General features: G+C 39.2%; 1 protein-coding gene across 4 annotated transcripts in view; it reads right to left on the bottom strand.

The window, feature by feature from the left end:
• The window catches only part of neto1l (neuropilin (NRP) and tolloid (TLL)-like 1, like), a 404,377-nt gene extending 384,260 nt beyond the window's left edge, over positions 1-20,117 (bottom strand). For 2 of the 4 annotated variants that reach the window (XM_051929266.1, XM_051929267.1), the window contains exons 1-3: positions 18,910-20,114; positions 16,764-16,817; positions 15,499-15,636 (exon numbers count right to left, since the gene is read on the bottom strand). In XM_051929266.1, coding sequence (XP_051785226.1) covers positions 15,499-15,636; positions 16,764-16,817; positions 18,910-18,937 — 220 coding nt within the window. In that variant the 5' untranslated portion in view covers positions 18,938-20,114. Of the gene's footprint in view, positions 1-15,498; positions 15,637-16,763; positions 16,818-18,909 lie in introns of all 4 variants that reach the window. The other 2 variants (XM_051929265.1, XM_051929268.1) reach the window with 2 other exon arrangements.
• Between the last annotated feature and the right edge of the window lie 245 nt (positions 20,118-20,362).

Genomic DNA, 20,362 nt, shown 5'->3' with positions numbered 1-20,362 from the left:
GAACTATCTCCAGCCTGGAGTATAACATCCAGAAAAGAGTAGAAATAGAAAATATTCAAGAATTACATACTTGGGAAGTGTAGTGAGTGATGCCAGATGCACCGATGAAGATATTAGGACCAGGAAAAGAAAGGCCCAGCAGACCTAGGTTAGGTTAAGACCAATCTGGAGGAACAGGACACTGAGGACAAGTACTAAAGTCAGAACATTCAAGACCAATGTGAAATTGGTACTCCTTTTTGGATCAGAAATATGGAGAGAAAGAAGTGCCGCCATTCAAACCCTACAAGTGTTAGTCAACCATTGTCTGTGAAATATCCTAATAATGAACAATACCTCCCTATGGTAATGGACAAAACATCCCACATCAAGAACAATAAGGGTTAGAAAGTGGAGTTTGATAGGTCATACATTATGGTAATAAAAAAAACCAGGAATATTACAAAACAAGCATTGGAGTTGTACCTCTAAGGAAAATGCAAAAGAGGAAGACCAAAAACCACCTGACACAGGGTATTAACACTAGAATCCCTGAGGCCTATGAAAAAAACATAATCCCAGGCCACCTTAAATTCCTTCGCACCTCTCCATCAGCAGTTTTTGTTTTGCAAATTTGTCGATCAGCACAAGCAGCAGGCAGCCTGCTATCATTCACCAATAATCGATGGAGCTGAGTCTGTGGCAAAATTCTCAGAGCTCAGGTCTCTTTATCTGGGAATGAGGTGCCTGATATTGTATTGGGTAAATAATGTATCGTTATTTGGAATACATACATTTCATGTGTGTTCCATGTCTACAACGATCTTTGTAAGTGTAGGATGACAGGAACTACTGAACACATAGCTAAAACATGTTATGCTAATAATGACATGAAGTGTATAATGTGTGAAGATTTTAGTCCAAATATCAAATAAATATGTGCAGTTATATTCAGCCTTCTGCTGTTATGTACCTAAAATCGGGAATAGCTTACAGATATAAATTTGCCAGGCTAATATAGTGTAGCACTCTAAAAAAAACTGCTACTTTAACATGGTTTTCTCATAGCTTCAATTTAGTGTAACCCTGATATTCTGTATATTCATTGAATTATCATTTTTATCATGGCTCCACAATCCATACTCATCCCTTCTTTCTCTTCTGTTCTTTGTCTGGTTTTCTGTAGTGGCGATCTGCACCACCTCCATCTGATCCGGGCACCATGCAGTCCCTAAATTGATGGATTGAAGGCCAGAGGTCCACATGACCATCATCGTCTAATTCTTCCACATGAAGCCCAAAAACCATGAGGACTGATTGAGATCATTTATGTTACGTAGAATGCCCACTGGGGGCTGGGTGATCTCGTGGTCTCGGACCCCCGGAGATTTTGTTTTTTCTGTTCTCTTGGCCATCGGACCTTACTTTATTCTTTGTTATTTAGCATTGCCTAATCTTATTTTTATATTTTTATTTTTATAAACTGTTCTTTCTTCATCTTGTAAAGCACTTTGAGCTACATCATTTATATGAAAATGTGTTATATAAATAAATGTTGTTGTTGCAATTTTTGCATGATTTTAAGCCCAGTTTGCAGTCGCCGCATGAATTTCAGCTTTATTGGCCATCGACTCACGTGCAGTATGAGAGGGTTTCTGATGCTGGATTGCATCACACAATTGGAAGTCGTACAACTGAAAAAATTTTTGTCATATAAAAAATTGCTTGTGGCGTGAGCAGTCTCATGAGCTGATTTTCTAATATCACCATCAAATTTCATTGTGCACTGATTGCAGTATATCACACATTTGATACTGGCGTTTTGCATTTTTAATTTCCGCAATCTAAATATTACATAGCCACACATGTACAACCAAATAGCTAATGACAAAAGCATCTTAGGAAACCTATACTGGAAGAACCTGAAATTAACACACACAGTGGTAAATTACACAGACTTTGTACTTCTAATTCTTTCTCTGTAAAATAACAGGCTGTATTGTCTGCACCTCCACTATCCATGTGTCCAGTTAGGCCATTTTCTTTTCTTTGTACTTTCAGAACACAACACAGCAGGAGTCCGGAATGTACCTATTTTTTGAAGAGCCTGTGCCCATATTGTTTTTTTTTTTTGAATGAATAAAGCTTTATTGCAAAATGTCAATAGGTAAAACTGTGCATCTGGGCACCCATGTGGCAGCATGTCAATCAGGCCGAATGTGGTCGTCTAGTTTGAGCAAATATGCGACTGGTGACTGGTGCAGTGTGAATAGTAGCTTGACCACAATTTGTGAAAATCACACTGTGTATGCCCAGCATATTAGAAACATGCATTCAGTAGGCTCTCCTGAGACTGAAGTGAGCACCCACAATGGAGAACTGGCCTGGCTCATTACTGAACAGAAATACCAAAGGTCAGAAGACATTTAGCCATCTTCTAAGCAAAAAAGAGGGTCCTACTTGAGAACTTGGTGAATGTTAATATTCTCTCTAGTCATAAAAAGGCCACTGAGAAAGCCACAGCGGAGCAGCCACTCAATTTCCTTTTCTCTTTTTCAAATGTGAGCTTAGAGCGTGTAATGAATGAGCCGAGTTTTTGCTAAGGAGTCTCCAGCCCTGGAGAATGGATTCACTATCTCAATTAAATACACACAATATCGGAAGTATCACAAATGTGACTATATAACAAGGGGCCACTTAGTGGGGTCATTGATTCCACATAATATTTTGGCACTGAGCGAAAATGTAAGAGCCACTGTGAATTGAAATAAGCAAAAAAGTCAGTCACAAATTGAAGCAAGCAATTGCGGACGCAGAAAAAAAAAGAAATTAAAATGACAACGGTTTTCTCAGCATGGCTACATTTCCTGCTGCAGTACTGGCATAATAAGATGATGCGAATCTTTCTGACCTGTAGTGATTCTGTAATATTTATTACAATTCAGATCAAAGTATTAAAAATAAAATCTGACAGCAGACGAGCCCGGCACACAGGAATTAAAATTTGTTTTCAATCAGTAAAGATTTAGGCTTATTCCAGCTGGACTGCAGCACATATTTAATTCCAGTGGAAAGTCTGGACAGCTGTTTTCACACACAGGGTCAGCCAGTTCATATGACAAAAGGTGAAAAGGCTCAGTAACCCACAATATGGTATCTTCAAATTAATGAGGGGGTCTGCACGGATCAGAATCCCACACAGAACATCAGAGTCAAGACGCGTTCAGAATTGCTGGCTTTATTATGTGTGTTTCATGTGCCAAATGCTCTCAATCTTGGATTTTTAAAGGAAGATGTCAAAGTGTTATGTTTAATGTGTGCAACAGCAGAATATCTCTAGAGTTTAAATGTATCCTACTATTACCTCTTTGTTTTGAACTAAAAAATAATAGAGCACTTGTCTTGCTTGCAAAAAAATAACTGAAAATTAACACAGAATCTATGATACAGACAACAGCTAAACTGGAGGCTTTTCAAAATGTTATGCATCTATACATTTAAATTGTTTTTGCATATTTGTACTGCAACAATCTGACAAAATAACTCAGGGTCATGTGATTTATATATTTATATATATATTTTTTTATTTAAGTTAATGTAAAATAAAGATGTACTGACCAGCATTCTGAAAAGACAGAAATTCTGGATGAGTAACAATCATATATGTATGAGGAAACAGCATGTTAGGTTTTTCTCTCCTTCATAGAGAACCGTGCCAAAGCAAACATGTTAAAGATTTAGCAAACCAGTCTCATAACTGGATAAAAGGATGCTGAATTAAAAAAAATCTGTCATAAAACCCTTGGTATTGTTGATCTATTAATTTTCAAACTTTTTAAATTAAGTTCAGGGCTGCTGCCGCCTATCATGGAAGCTTCAGGAACAAATAGGGAGCTCCTTTAGAAAGTGGATATCGGCTTCATTTGGGGACATTTTTTTTTTAATTTTATTGATTGTATTAAAATCAAATAACATTCCATACAAATAATTCAAGTTTTACAAAAAAAAAGGTTTGAAACAGATCAACCCCCACCCCTGAGAAAGAGAGCTACTCCAGCAATGTTAAACTTTATGCTAGTAAAAATAAGTAAATAGATAAATTAATAAATGAATAAAGATAAATGGAGTAAAAGAAGGGAGAGAATCCACTTCCTCAATTTAAAAGCTTATTCTAAAATGTTATTGATTAGATCCTGCCAGGTTTTGAAAAAGTTTTGCACAGATCCTCTTAAGTTTGAATTTGATTTTTTCCAATTTCAAATAGCATATAATATCAGTTTCCCACTGACTTAGAATAGGAGAGTTGGGAATCTTCTAGTTGACCAAGATACAGTAAGTCTACGTGCCAATAGTGTAGTAAAGGCAATTACAGTTTGTTTGTCCTTCTCAATTTGGGGACATTTTAGATTTGCCACTCAACCTAACATGCATAACTTTAGGATGTAAGTGGAAAACCAAATAACCTGGAGAAGACATTATGAAAAATATGCCAACTCCACATGGACAACAATCGAGAACAGGATTTGCACTCAGGTTGTAGAAATGGTCACAGGGATAATTACATTGTTTCTCTGCACCCGTTTCATTTCTTTAGATGAGAATGAGTCAAATCGTCTGATTGCATCTCAGTCTAAAGGAGAAAATCTTACAGTGCCTGCAGCAGGAATAGTGATGCAAAATGAGCAATAAGTCCACAGGTAACCAAAATTATTGAAAAGCAATTGTATGGAATGGCGGAGAAGTCTATACCTATGGATGACATTTATCCAGATAATAAAAATATTGAAAAACAGTTTGCCCTACTGCTATGGTTTACTCAGGCTTACAAGGTTTCTTCCAAGTGAACAGAAATCCTGGATGGCTTTGCTTTAGCTATAAGAAGATAGCCTGTATTTTCTTCTTCTGTAAGTGTTAAACTACTATAACTCTTCTTTCCCACAAAAATGTGGGTTTTCCTTTCTTACCACCACTTGATTTAACACTTACGTTCCAGCCTAGACTCCTCCTTTTACTGCCAATGCTTGTTTCTTATTGGTTCTTTCCTGCCATTATTCCAGCAGCAGGAATCGAAAAGATTTGCTCCTTTAGACTGAGGTGCAATCCAATGATCAGATTTATGCAAGTTTAAAAAAAACAAACAATAAAACTAATTCTCCCCGTCACCTTTGCTACAAGGTCACTGAGTCTTTGAGGCAGTAGCGTTAACCACTGTGCCCTGTGCACCTCCCAGCACAAGTAAGTGAACTGATTGTCCTAATACAGTCGATTCAGAAAATATTCAAACAGATCATGATGCCCACCTAATACAATATATGGTGGATTCAGTACTTTTTATAATAAGCAACCATGTATATTTAGTTACTTTTTTGTATTTAATATTAATTAGGTTTCTAGACTTCTCTAGCGCCTTCAACAACATCCAACCTATGCTCCTTAGTGATAAGCTGACAGAGATGGGAGTAGAGTCATACCTGGTGGCATGGATCGTGGACTATCTTAAAGACAGACCTCAGTATGTGCGTCTTGGGAACTGCAGGTCTGATATTGTGGTCAGCAACACAGGAGCGCCGCAGGGGACTGTACTTTCTCTGGTCCTGTTCAGCCTATATACATCGGACTTCCAATACAACTCGGAGTCCTGCCACGTGCAAAAGTTCACTGACGATACTGCTATCGTGGGCTGCATCAGGAATGGCAAGGAAGAGGAGTATAGGAACTTAATCAAGGACTTTGTTAAATGGTGTGACTCAAACCACCTACAACTGAACACCAGCAAAACCAAGGAGCTGATGGTGGATTTTAGGAGGACCAGGCCCCTCATGGACCCCATGATCATCAGAAGTGACTGTGTGCAGAAGGTGCAAACCTATAAATACCTGGGAGTGCAGCTGAATGATAAATTGGACTGGACTGCCAATACTGATACTCTGTGTAAGAAAAGACAGAGTCGACTATACTTCCTTAGAAGGCTGGCGTCCTTCAACATCTGCAATAAGATGCTGCAGATGTTCTATCAGACAGTTGTGGCGAGCGCACTCTTCTAAGCAGTGGTGTGCTAGGGAAGCAGCATAAAGAAGAGGGACGCCTCATGCCTGGACAAACTGGTGAGGAAGGCAGGCTCTATTGTACGCACGGAGCTGGACAGTTTGACATCCATGGCAGAGCAACGGGCACTAAACAGTATCATCTCCAGACAGAGGAGCAGCTTCAGCGACAGACTGCTGTCACTGTCCTGCTCCACTGACAGACTGAGGATCGTTCCTCCCCCACACTATGCGACTCTTCAATTCAACCCGGGCTTGGGTGGGGCGGGGGCTAAATGTTAAAATTATACAAAGTTATTGTCTGTCTGTATACCTGCATTGTCTTTAATTTAATAATTTAATATTGTTCTTTATTAGTATGCTGCTGCTGGAGTATGTGAATTTCACCTTGGGATTAATAAAGTATCTATCTATCTATCTATCTATCTATCTATCTATCTATCTATCTATCTATCTATCTATCTATCTATCTATCTATCTATCTATCTATCTATCTAATACATAATGTAGCTAAGATACTTTCAGAAGTAACATTCCCCAAAATGTTAATTATTTTAATTTAATTTTTCTCCTCATCAAACAACACTTACTGTAATACCGCTGACCCCAACCCTTATAATAATAATAATTCTTTACATGTATATAGTGCTTTTCTCATTACTCAAAGTACTTTACAAGGTGAGTGGGGAGCTACTTCTCCTATCCAGTGTGCAGCATAGACCTAGATGATGAGACGGCAGCCATTATTGTGCCAGTATGCTCACCACATATGAACTATTAAGTGGTGAAAGGATGAGAAAGATAACCAATTACAGACAGGGGAAGGTTAGGAGGCCAGAATCACTAGGCCACGGAAGACATACTACACGGGATACTACTGCACTTTATGAAGGATGTTCAGTGACCTTTTATGACCACAGAGAGTCAGGCCCTCAGTTTTCTCATTTCTCAGTCTCATCTGAAGGACGGCACCATTTTTACAGCATATTGACCCCGTCACTGCAATGGGGCATTAGGATCCACATTCAGACCACAGGGTAAGTGACCCCTGCTAACCTCAGGAACACCTCTTCCAGCAGCAACCCAAGCTTTTCCTAGATGGTCTCCTATCCAAGTACTGGCCAGGCTCGGACATGCTTAGTTTCAGGTGGATGACCTCTTCTAAAGTGCATGTGGTATGGAATACCCCAAAATAACAAAGCAAAAGCAGGATTTTAGAAAAAAAAACCTGAAATTTGACATTGACACAAGTATTTAGAACTTGTTACTCAGTACGTCCTTGAAGCCCCTATGGCAGTGGTTACGGCCTGGAATCTTCCAGGGTATGATGCAACAAGCTACACACACCTGTATTGAGGTATTTTCTGATATTATCCTCTTCAGTTCTGTCTGGTTGGATGGGGGCCATTGGTGGACAGCTATTTTCAGGTCTCTCCAGAGATGTTCAGGTGGGTTCAAGTCTTTGCTTTGGCTGGCAACTCAAAGACACTCCCAGGAATGTCTCTAAGCCACTTCTGTGTTGTCTTTTCTTAGTGCTTAGGGTCACTGTGCACTTGGAAGGTAAACCTTCAGCCCAGTCTGAGGTCCAGAGCACTCTGGAGCAGGTTCACATTAAGGATATTTTCATTCATTTTCCAATCCGTTTTCACTGAAACCTGCCTAGTCAACCATGCCTCGCCATTGAAATGGTATTGAACAGATGATGAGCTGTGCCAGGTTTCCTCCTGACAGTAATCTTGGTTTCATGAGATCAGAGAATCTCACTTCTCACAGTCTGAGAGTCTTTTAGAGGCCTTTTTGCAAACTTCAAGAGGGCTTCTATGTGCCTTTTATTGAGGAAGTGCTTTTGTCTGATCACTCTGTCATCAAGCCCAGATCAGTCAGGATTTGCAGTGATGGTTGTCATGCTGGAACTGTCTCCCATCTCTACACACCTCTCGAACTATGGCCCTTCTCCCACAGTTTCTCTGTTTTGATGGGTGGACAGCTACAGGAAAAGTTGTGGTTGTTCTAAACTTTTTCCCTTTAAGAATCTAATGATGTCCAATCATTTGAATTGACCACAGGTGGGCTCTTAACAAAGTTTAGAGACATCTCAATGATTATCAATAGAATTGGATGCAACTGAGCCAGATGTCAAATGTCTTAGTAAAGGATCTACTGTAAATACTTGTGGTATTGTGATATTTCAGGGTTTTGTTTATTTTTGATAAACTTGCAAAAAATCCTGCAGTCGTGTTTAAGGTTTGACATTCTGCAGTGTTATTAGATGGGGTGAAAAAAAGAACTGAAACCATTTTAGTATAAGGCTGCAATATAGCAAAAAGTGAAGGGGCTTGCATACTTTTCAAATCCACTGGGTATATGGTGAGGATGAGCATTTACACATCAAATTGCTAGTGTACAGTAATGACAATAACAGAGCAGTCCGCTAAGATATGTTTGTCATTCCTTAGAGGAGAACTGTATTACACATGTCTATAATTGTATTGTATAAATCAAATCAGGTGCCATGCTGATCGCCACGAATATGTGAATAGGCCTACAAACGTCTGAATTCAGCTACTGAAATTAAATCTGTCAGTGTTCTACAAACTTTGTGCCATGGGAGAGAAAATTATTATTTAACATTAACCCAAGAAACAGTAATTAACATTAAAATGGATTATTGTCAATGTTCACAGAAACGCATTGCATTGTGGGATACCCCATTTAGTTTGCACAATTCTGTATATTTTATAATTACTATTGTATTATTATTATTTCTTCAAAGTATTAAGAAAAGTGAAAGGATACACCTTATTTAACTGTTAGCTACAGTTGTGCAATCCATAAACATTCTCACATTGACGATTTCATTAATTCTGAGCAGTGGCAAACATTCAGGCAATATAGTATTGATCTCTGTTGTCGTTAAACCAGAAAATACTGGAAAGGGCTACAGCAAAACAGCATTATCTGTTATGTGCTGAGAAGACAATATGAGGTGGGAAGAATTTCAAGTAGCTTAGGCAAGATGTGTCTTTTATAACACACCACCCACCCCACAACCCCATTTATACCTTTTTTTCTTGAAGAGGTGGGAGCCCTAAAATAGATATACTGTTTGGAACTGTCCCAGCCTGCACCAAGGTGTCATACCACATTAATCTTTAGCATTACAAAATAGATATACTGCATAAAAACACTATAAAGAATGAACTGTGACACCATATCAGCGCTTTCTCACTTGATTCGGGCCTCTTAGAATACAGAAAAGATTGGAAATGGCCCAGACTGCACCACCATGTCATCCCTCACTAGATCATACCATATACGTGGGGCGTTCAAATATAAAAAGGAATTTATGAGCTGTTCTTTATTTATTGAATACAATGAAATGACTTACACACTATATTTCTATATCGTCTCCTGCCACTGCAATCCACTTGTTCCAGCGTACAGGAAGCTTCTTAATCCCCGAAGAGTAGAAGTCTTTTGACTGCATGATGACCCATTATTGCACAGCGTCAATAACCTCCTCATTCGGCTTGAATTTCTTCCCCCCTAAAAATTCCTTAAGTGGACCGAAGAGATGATAGCCCCTCTCTAAATGACTTGCACCAGTCATACACTCTAGACACTCATCCCCAAACTGTTTTTAAATCTGAGATGGAATGACTCCTTCATTTGTCAAAAATTTAATATTAATGTGCTGCGCAACACTACTGGGTACCTCCTGCTCCGACATGTAGATTACAACTGACAGGAATCGGGGAAAGAGCAGCTAGCACTACTAATGACAAGTTCAAAGATCCATGTGTTTGTCCAATGAGTCATGTCTACCTTGCACTATTTATAAGAACAGAGCATGAAAATTCCTGTTCATAAATGAACACCCCTCGTAGTTATGTTTCAGCCAGGATTCCTACCCTGGCCTGGGTTCAGATCTTTGTTTTACGTCCTTTTTGTTCAGTTTTGATTCTTTTATTTACTTTAATATTGCTTGTGTTTAATATTTGTATTCTTCATTTTCCTTCTTCTCTATGTATCAATGCCTTGGTAATGTTCTATGTGCTTTGTGTGGCAGGGCCACCTGCCAAGAACTGCCCTCCAGCCTATAAATCTGGAGGGTCTCCCACAGCTTCTAGTATTTCATTTCGAATGTGTTTGGGGATTTTGGTGAGTTATTGTGTTCCTACTGTGCTTTTTCATATTTCTGGATTTTTTACCTTCTGATCATTTATGTTAGGTAGAATGCCTAGAGGGGGCTGGGTGGTCTCGTGGCCTCAGGACCCCTGCAGATTTTATTTTTTCTCCAGCTGTCTGGAGTTTTTTTGTTTTTTTTGTCCTCCCTGGCCATCGGAACCTTACTTTTATTCTATGTTAATTAGTGTTCCCTTATTTTAATTCTTATTTATTTTGTCTTTTTTCTCTTTCTTCATCATGTAAAGCACTTTGAGCTACATTATTTGTATGAAAATGTGCTATAGAAATAAATGTTGTTGTTGTTGTTGCCCTGTGTATTGGCTAGGCAATTCCTTTATGACTTTTGTGCACTGTGCAGCATCACTGTTTGAAAGAACATTTTTGTGGAAATAAAACCTTTTTATTTTCATAAAGTACTGTGTTTGGCCTTGTTTATTGGTTTACCCCTTGAGTGGGCATTGTTGGAAGTGCTTTTTGGGATTTACAGTACATGCGTTGGGACTCATAAGCCACAACACACATAAAGAGCTATAAAGACTATAAACACTACAGACTGTTAGGCAGTGTCACACCATACACACTCACATCAGTACTACTTAGACCCTAAAACAGACTAAAAACAGTCCAGAATGTACCACCTTACTGTCCCTCACTAATCCATACAGGGGCAATTTAAAGTAAGAAACAAACCTAAAACATTTTTTGGGATGCATGAGAAAAACTGAAGTATCCACAGGTATGGAGGTAAGGAGATATAATGAAGTAGCTCGGCTGGGATTTGAACTGAGCACCACAGCACGGCTCATCATTGATGCTAACCAAAATTAAATATGTTTGGCATTTAAACATTCTTGTCAACTTAGTGCTGCAAAATCTAACTGTAAATACATCTGTTTATGGAATATGCTTAAAGGAAATTAGTATCTAAACTGGAAGAGTGACTTGGCTGATTCTAGGAATGCAGGGTAAGAGTTAAATTGAAAACGTTGAACATTTACAGTTTAAACAAACAGAAATTAAAAGGTGAAATGATTAAAGTGTTTAAAATTACGAAGAGAATTAGTACAGTGGATCCCAGCTGTTATTTTAAAATGAGCTCAACAAGAAATTGAGGACACAGATTCTTGTTGAGGGTACATTTTACAGAAATGTTAGGAAGTTTTTTCTCACACAGAGACAGCTAAAGATACATGGAATCAGTTATAAGTAGTGCAGTAGACATTAGGACTTTAGGAACATCTAAGTCTCAACTTGATATTGTTTTGAAGGAATTAGGTAGGGGCGTCACGGTGGCACAGTGGGTAGCGCTGCTGCCTCGCAGTTGGGAGACCTGGGGACCTGGGTTCGCTTCCCGGATCCTCCCTGCGTGGAGTTTGCATGTTCTCCGCGTGTCTGCGTGGGCTTCCTCCGGTTTCCTCCCACAGTCCAAAGACATGCAGGTTAGATGGATTGGCGATTCTAAATTGTCCCTAGTGTGTGCTTGGTGTTTGTGTGTGTCCTGCAGTGGGTTGGCACCCTGCCCGGGATTGGTTCCTGCCCTGTGCTGGCTGGGATTGGCTCCAGCAGACCCCCGTGACCCTGTGTTCTGATTCAGCGGGTTGGAAAATGGATGGATGAATTAGGTAGACAGGATTGCTGAGCTTTGTTGGGCAGAATGGCATGTTCTTATCAAAAGTTTTTCTAATGTTCTATAGAAACATCAAGTAAAAGAGAACAAAGCCAGCTCTGGATGGTATGCTAGTGAAGCATCTTAAGATGGATCCATAAGAATTTGGATTTTTCAAAAACAGACCATTTGAAGTGAAAAATGATAAGATTAAATGTACGAGGGAGAGGCCAAATCGGTCAATAGCACAGGATGTAGTTATCGACTATGCCACCAGGTATCGCATGCCTACAGTCTTATTGATCAGTTCACTGAGTGGCACTGTGCTAAGTTGATCGAGATGAATATTTCTGACCTCTATTCTACAATTCTGCTGCAAGACTTCAGTTATTTTTTTCCCCCAGCCGAAAAAGCACATCAGGTCACAGCAAACATCAAAACATTGATTATGGTGTTTTTGCAAATTGACAGAATTATTAATAAAGATTTTTGTTCCTTGTGACCAGAGTGTTCATCAGCAACATCAGGTATCTGCGGGAAAGCATCAGTAAAAAACATCAGGAGCAGAGGCTCATGCAAAACTGCATTGTGCAACCATGACGGCCCACCTGCAGACACCACATTGTCAGTTAAAGAGCTTTTCACCGTAAACAGTGTGGTCCTTTCTTTGCACCCCTCATATTCACCAGTTTTAGCTTCCTGTGACATTTTTATGTTCCTAAAATTAATTTTGAGTCTAATGGGAAGCAGAAGGATTACAGTGGGCTACAACTGGGCTACAGTGGAAAAAATCCAGGAAAAATTACAGGAGTGGCTATGCACAGTAACAGAAAATGAGTACAGGAAAGGTTTCCAGGAATGGAACAAGGCTTAGGACAAGTGAATTGCATCTCAAAGAGAGCTCTTTGATGGTGACTAAAATTGAATTTCTATAAGTTGTATAATAAAGTTTTTTTTTTTCTTTTGTAAACAATTCCTGGAATTTTTGGGTCCCCACTCATATAAGGTATGAATATTTTAAAACAGGGGTCTCCATCTCCAGTCCTGGACGGCCATAGTAGCTGCAGGTTTTTATTCTCACCCTTTTCTTAATCAGTGACCTGTTTTTGCTGCTAATTAACATATTTTGAATTAATTTTAATTGACTTGCTCTTGAAGGCTCAGCCCGCTTAATTGTTTTTTTTTTTTCCTAAATTAGCAACTAAACAATAATGAGATACAAAATGAGCCAAACCATGACCAGCAAACTGTGTCCATCATAAAATATCTGAACATAAAGAAAGATGAAGGTCTCGGGAATGTTGATCTGCTCAGGTCCCCAAAACATTTTAACAGAGCTCTTAGAAAAGAGAAAATCCACAATTTTGGAAATGTATGCCATTGCACAATGAGAGCAGCAACAAGCCATGGAAGTAAAGAACGGGTTTAATTAACAACAAGACTCAGCGCCTAATTAAGCAACTGCTTGAAGTGAAATTGGGTGGAGTTTGAGGCCCTGACTTAGTTGGTCTTCTGTTGGCTCACTCACTTCACATTTCATTTCTATTTGGGTGCCGTTTAAGGAAAGAAATGAAGCAATTCAGAGGAATGATAAAGAAATTCTGGGGAACAAATCTTAAAAAAGAATTCAAAACAAGTTATTTAGCAGCAAAAACAGGTCACTAATTAAGAAAAGGGTTAAAATGAAAACACGTAGCCATTGCAGCCCTCCAGGACCGGAGTTGGGGACCCCTGTTTTAAAACATCCATAAGCTTGTCACTGCGGGGTGCTGGCATTTGTCCTGACATTAGCATTAAGCACTATGAGGAACCCAACCCAGCACAGGCATTTCAGTCCTTCATACTCAAGCGTACGAGGCCGTTACATTACATAACCAGTAGCTTTGGTAGAAAAACTGGTGTTTTAAAAATACAGTGAATGTTGACGCGTGATGAATGCACAAAAGCCACCTGGACAGCGCTCAAGTCAGAATACAAATGTGGAAAACTATCACAAATATGAAACAAGTAAATTTTAAACAGACATTCATCAGGTCTGGGCTTAGCCAGTCGCTCCTCACTAAACACTGTTCCACTGAGTCACGATAATAATAATCATCATCATCATTATACACTCAGTAAGCACACTATTAGCAACACTATATTAATACCGTGTAGGGCCTCCTTTTGCTAACACAATGGCCTCATTGCATTGTGTCATCTACAAGATGTTGTAAACATTTCTTTGAATCTCCTGTCCTATCACCTCCTAAAGATCCATCCATCCATCCATTTTCCAACCCGCTGAATCCGAACACAGGGTCACGGGGGTCTGCTGGAGCCAATCCCAGCCAACACAGGGCACAAGGCAGGAACCAATCCCAGGCAGGGTGCCAACCCACCGCAGGACACACACAAACACCCACACACCAAGCACACACTAGGGCCAATTTAGAATCGCCAATCCACCTAACCTGCATGTCTTTGGACTGTGGGAGGAAACCGGAGCGCCCGGAGGAAACCCACGCAGACACGAGGAGAACATGCAAACTCCACGCAGGGAGGACCCGGGAAGAGAACCCAGGTCTCCTAACTGCGAGGCAGCAGCGCTACCACTGCGCCACTGTGCCGCCCCCTCCTAAAGATGTTCTACATAATTCAGATCCAGTGACTGGGAAGGCCACTGAAGAACACTGAACACATTGTCATGTTCATGATACCAGACTGAGAAGGCTTTTGCTTTGTGACGCGCTGCATTATCATGCTGAAAGTAGCCATTAGAAGATGGGTAAACTGTGACCATAAAGGGGATGCACATGGTCAGCAACGAATCTTAAATAGTGATGATTGATTGGGCCCAAAGTGAGCCAGGAAAACACTCCCGACACCATTACAACACCACTGGCAGCCTGGACTGTTGACACTCAGCAGGTGGGCATGTATGGATTCATGCCATTGACACCAAATTCTGACCCTGCCATCGGTGTGCCTCAGCAGAAATCGAGACTAATCACACCAGGCTATGTTTTCCCAGTCTTCAACTGTCCACTTCTGATGAGCCTAATAATTTGCACAGTAGGAGTATTTCAATAGGTAGCCTCTTATTTTAATGAATTAATTTACTGTTTACAATACAGTTATAAAACATGAATTTGAAACATTAAGGACAGTTAGGCCACAAAGCTTAAGGGCACAACAACAGATAAAAACTGGTAGAAAGATAATTACTTTTATGGAAAATTAAAATTTAAGATTACTGAAGGTATTACATTTCTAATTGTTTCTGCCTTAAACTCTAATTAAATTAATAACTGCTTCCTTGCATAGTTTAATTACAGATGCTTTGGTATAAAAGAAACTATCTTCTTCTGGCTTGGCACTGTAAAAGCAAAGCTCTTGTAAAGGCATAAAATGCATCGGACAAGTCAGTGCTGCCCTTGCAAAGCCACGCTTGTTAAACATTCCTGTGACGGCATCCGTGCGGACGACTTTGATGCCTTTTCAAGGATGTAGGAAATCCTTTTAGCACCCTCACAGAAGAGAGATAGAGTCTGGTACTATAACAAATTAGACACCTCCTGTACCGTGAATGGAGGAGTCTGAACTGCTGCATTCTGAAAAGAAATGCCTCCCGCCTGGGCTTTCCTGGCTTTGTGCAAACACGGCGTCAGTGCAGAAAGCATACAAGTGTAAGATGTTTACCTTCAATAATGTAAATGCACTCTCTCTCTGGAGGGTATTTGTTGGGGTAATTTGGAGATGTGAAAATGCCCCCCTCTGGGTTCTTGATCCAGGATCCACATTGAGCCACTGGCTGCACTCCTGAGTTGTTGTTTTTTTCTGTAAATAAAAAGTTTGCATTCACTTACAAGTAATTCAGCACACGGAAAATAACAGCCTTGGAATCAGAGCCACCGGAGAGATGAGGCTTGTGGTCCACTAGTCAGTGGAGCCCCTGAGCCCCCTCAGCACAGAAAGAAGAGGAAGACGGGGTTTCTACTTTCAAGAAAATGTAACTTTGGGATACTGCATGTGTCCTATTCCTCTTTCTTTCTTTCTTTCTTTCTTTCTTTCTTTCTTTCTTTCTTTCTTTCTTTCTTTCTTTCTTTCTTTCTTTCTTTCTTAAACCAATTTGACTTGTTGTTAAATGTCATCATATATAGTTATTCAGAATCTAAACATTTCTTAAACCTATTTCTACAGTGTATGTTTTTGTTCCTTTGAAAACTGATTCTGAATAGTAAAACAAAATATCACAGTATAATGTTATCCTGCTATCCTTTGTTCATATTAAGAACAAAGATGATTACAGAGGAAGGCTGAATGTTCAGAGAAAGTGCTGGGAGGTGTCTAAAGGATTACATTTCATATCATTACCATGGGCTATGTCTTTCTCCAAAGAATCAATAAAAAATAAAATTAAAAAGTAAATGTCCACAACAATTGATTATATAAAGGATGCTAATATTATTTTTGTTACCTTACCAGTGTAAACATGAAATGTGCCTATAATTTTTGACAAAGTGACAGAAATTCAACAAAAGACACAGATAAAAAATGCAATTCAAGACGTTTGTTTTGAAAAGGAAACATTAAAATCAAGGAGTGGAAAAAGTGAAGGTTAAACCACACTGCAGACTTACTTTCTTTCTTTCTTTCTTTCTTTCTTTCTTTCTTTCTTTCTTTCTTTCTTTCTTTCTTTCTTTCTTTCTTTCTTTCTTTCTTTCTACAGATGCTGTCATTATTCTACCTTCTTACATAGGGCTGAGAAATGCTATGTGTTGTACTGTAGGTAGCGCTGTATAAACTACCACCCAGTATTGCTGATTGGTAATTTAACTTTCCGGAGCCAAATTGTTCATAGCATATGTTAACGTGAAAGATACAAGGCTGAGTAACACGTCCATCATTATCAAGAGTTTACATTCTTATGCAGATAAAGAAAAACTCTAATGGGAAAATATTACCTGTCCCCTTCTTTGTCGCTCCACACAAGCCAAGTATGATGAGACCTGCAACAACTGGAAAAAGAGAACAAAACATTGGTAGAGACACAGTTATTTATTCTTCTGTTGTTTCATCCCTCACTTTTGAAGGACAGAAAAAAAATTCAGCAATAGATGGTTCCCATTTTGAATATGACACACATATATGGTATTATCATATAGATAGATAGATAGATAGATAGATAGATAGATAGATAGATAGATAGATAGATAGATAGATAGATAGATAGATAGATAGATAGATAGATAGATAGATAGATAGATAGATACTACATACAAATCCAGCTATGGTTTTCCTTATATAGTGTCATTCTTATCTTTTTGCCTATGCTTATCTGTCTGTCTCTGTAGATAGATAATAAAGGGAATGCTACATACAAATCTGGCTATGATTTTCTTTATGTACTGCCCTTTCTGTTTTTTTCACTTGTGCCATGCCTGTGCCTCGATAGCCAGATATATTTTTATATACCTATCTATATTTTATATAGTGCCCTTTCCATGTATTTATACTTATCTGTCTATCTGTCTGTCTGTCTGTCTCGATAGATAGATAGATAGATAGATAGATAGATAGATAGATAGATAGATAGATAGATAGATAGATAGATAGATAGATAGATAGATAGATAGATAGATAGATGTGAAAGACACTATATGATAGATAGATAGATAGATAGATAGATAGATAGATAGATAGATAGATAGATAGATAGATAGATAGATAGATAGATAGATAGATAGATAGATAGATGTGAAAGACACTATATGATAGATAGATAGATAGATAGATAGATAGATAGATAGATAGATAGATAGATAGATAGGTTGGTTGATTGATTGATTGGCTGATTGATTGATTTTTCATACCCTGAACCAAGTAAATGGTGTCTTTAGAGTCAACATCTGGCAGCCTTAAATGAGAAACCTTCAAAATATAATTGCCAGTGTTAAATGAGCACTCCATTGTTATATATGCCTTTTAAAGGTTACTTTAACACTTTAAGAGTTAATTGAGCACTGGGAAGTTTGTTTTGTAGCAAAAGTGGATAACTGTATGTTTCAAACAATGTTTAAGTACCATTTTAACTTGTTTATTTACATCTGCTTTAACTTATTGCTGTATATATATATATATATATATATATATATATATATATATATATATATATATATATATATATATATATATATATATATTTGTATTATAAGCATTCATTTAGTTTCTTTTTAAAACGGAATTGAGAGTTTTGTTTCCAGCTTCACTGCAAATGAGACAAAACATTACAGGAGGAAAATAAAATTTTGACGTAGTTGCAATTTTTAAAACAAAAATACAATAAACATGTAGAAATGTTTGTATTTTTTTTTTCATCATAACAACATATATTGATATAGATGGCACAAATAAATAAATTGTTTAAAAGTGAGAAAACACAAATCTGCAAGTCCTGCAAAATTTGTACGCATCCTTCACCCAGAAGATTCCGGCTCGTTTATAGTGTAGCCTGATGAATAGGGGTAGTTATAAAAAGATCAAACGAATAATTTCCCAAATACGCACAAACAAGCAGGTAAATAAAGACTCGCAGCTCCACACACACCAGTCAACAAACCCACCATACACACTGACAGAGAGGGGCACGAAGAAGGGGGATGGGGCGAGCGCAGAATCCGCTACCGCAGCGGACAAGTTCTCCAACTCGTGCGTTGCCCGGGATTTCAGTCCATAAATATGCATGGTCATGAATCAAATCGGAACCTCCAGGCTGAACGGATGAATCGCACATGCATGGTGTGAAAATACAGCTCTGGAATTATTAATTGCAGGCACTAGTGGGTATGTATTTATATATTATTAAAATGTTCATTTCTTTAGAGCCTCACTACCACATGTAATCCAGCAGGCGCCACGACACCCCCCATCGCTCTCTCCGGCAACACAACACGGCAATATTTCAACACAAGACCCCCCCCCCCCCCCCCCCAACCCCACCCCCACGCCCCCCATCACTACAGCCACTGACTTTACTCAGTTTCCAAACAAAACGCGATCCCGTAACGCAGTGCATGAGACCGCAGCCGCAGCAAATTAAGGAAAACTCACCGTGAAGCAAACTGTGCCCATGTACCATGTCTGTTCCTTTTCCAAGGGGCTTCAATCTGAACTAATTCCATTTAGATGCAGGGATACTTCAAGTGGAAAGGATGGAGGTTATGGAAATATTTCGGAACGAAAAACAAGAATCAATCACACCATGCCACCTCAGACAGAACATGAAGAAAGCAAAAAGAAGCAGCATCCCAGAAGAAGGTCGGCAAAGGAAGAAGAAATCAATCGATTAATTGCCAGGTTCATAGAAAACTGGAAACGAGTGGAAACATTTGCCCATTTGCCTGCAAACGTTTCCAAGCCCTTTTGGTGCTTTTGATGCACTGAAAGGATTAATAGGTCCGTCATCAGCCTTGCCTAATCGCTCCACCTTTGCAATCCTCTGGGGAAAAAAAAGATTTACAAAAAAAGGGGGGATTTAGTAATTCTTGTTCAATCCCTATTTAAGTAGCAATCCCTTAAAATCGCGTAAATCCATTGCGAAGCCCCCTATTAAAACACTATTGGAGCTCCAACTTCTCTGCAGAAACTCCCGTTGTAAGTTGCCTCTTGTTTAATCCCGTTAGAACGCTTTGCTCCCAGAGGTACGCGATATTGTTTCGTCTTATTTCTTATACACACGCGTGCGCGCATTATTTCCCAACTGGACCCCTGCTTCCCAGAAACTCAGTTAAAAGGTGCAAGTGTCAGCTCCCTGGAACAAGCTGGATAGACGTCCTCTGTTAATCCGCTGGTTTAAAATTTAGAAGCTTGGTACTCATAATATTAAAGGAGCCACTGGACAAACAAGTCTTTGATTAAAAAAGTAATCCATCCAAACAGACATAACAGGATCAATCCCAAAGGAAGAGCAGAGGGAGCAAACGGGGGAAGCAGACGGGGCGGGGGTGGTTTAGCTGAGGGTGCTTTCTTTAAGGAGCTTCTCACACTGCGGGACGAGGCACCTCTGACAACGATAAAGAGAGAGCCAGGGTGCACGGAAATGCTACAAATAAGATGAAGGCTGTAGATATTGCGGAGTGCCCGGCACCTCGAAGCAATCGCACACCCATAATATGAAAATGAGAGAGAGAGAGAGAGAGAGAGAGAGAGAGAGAGAGTGAGAGAGAAACAGAGCGAGCGAGAGAAAGAGAGAGAGAGAGAGAGAGACCGCTAACATGGCGCGGTGCCAATGCGAATAGAAATGTACCGAGGCGTCAAAGTGTATAGCAGAAATATTCAACAGCAACACGCGTAAGGTGAGAAGGTGAGTGTAGCAAGCAAGTCACTCAGTCGGATCTGCAAAAAAGAAAAAAAATGCAATGCAGTAGTCTGTTTTTATGCAAATGGAATAAATGCGCTGCTGCGGAGCAGCAAATATTGTCACTTTGACTACAGTGTCTTAAGTGCGAGATTTACTTTAATATCCTTCATATGTTTCGTTTGATCTGCATGCAACACGTTATCG

This window comes from Erpetoichthys calabaricus, chromosome 6, assembly GCF_900747795.2.
Source record: "Erpetoichthys calabaricus chromosome 6, fErpCal1.3, whole genome shotgun sequence".
Lineage (NCBI taxonomy): Eukaryota > Metazoa > Chordata > Cladistia > Polypteriformes > Polypteridae > Erpetoichthys > Erpetoichthys calabaricus.
The sequence above is the reverse complement of the archived record's forward strand: the minus strand, read 5'-3'. Positions and strand labels throughout refer to the sequence as shown.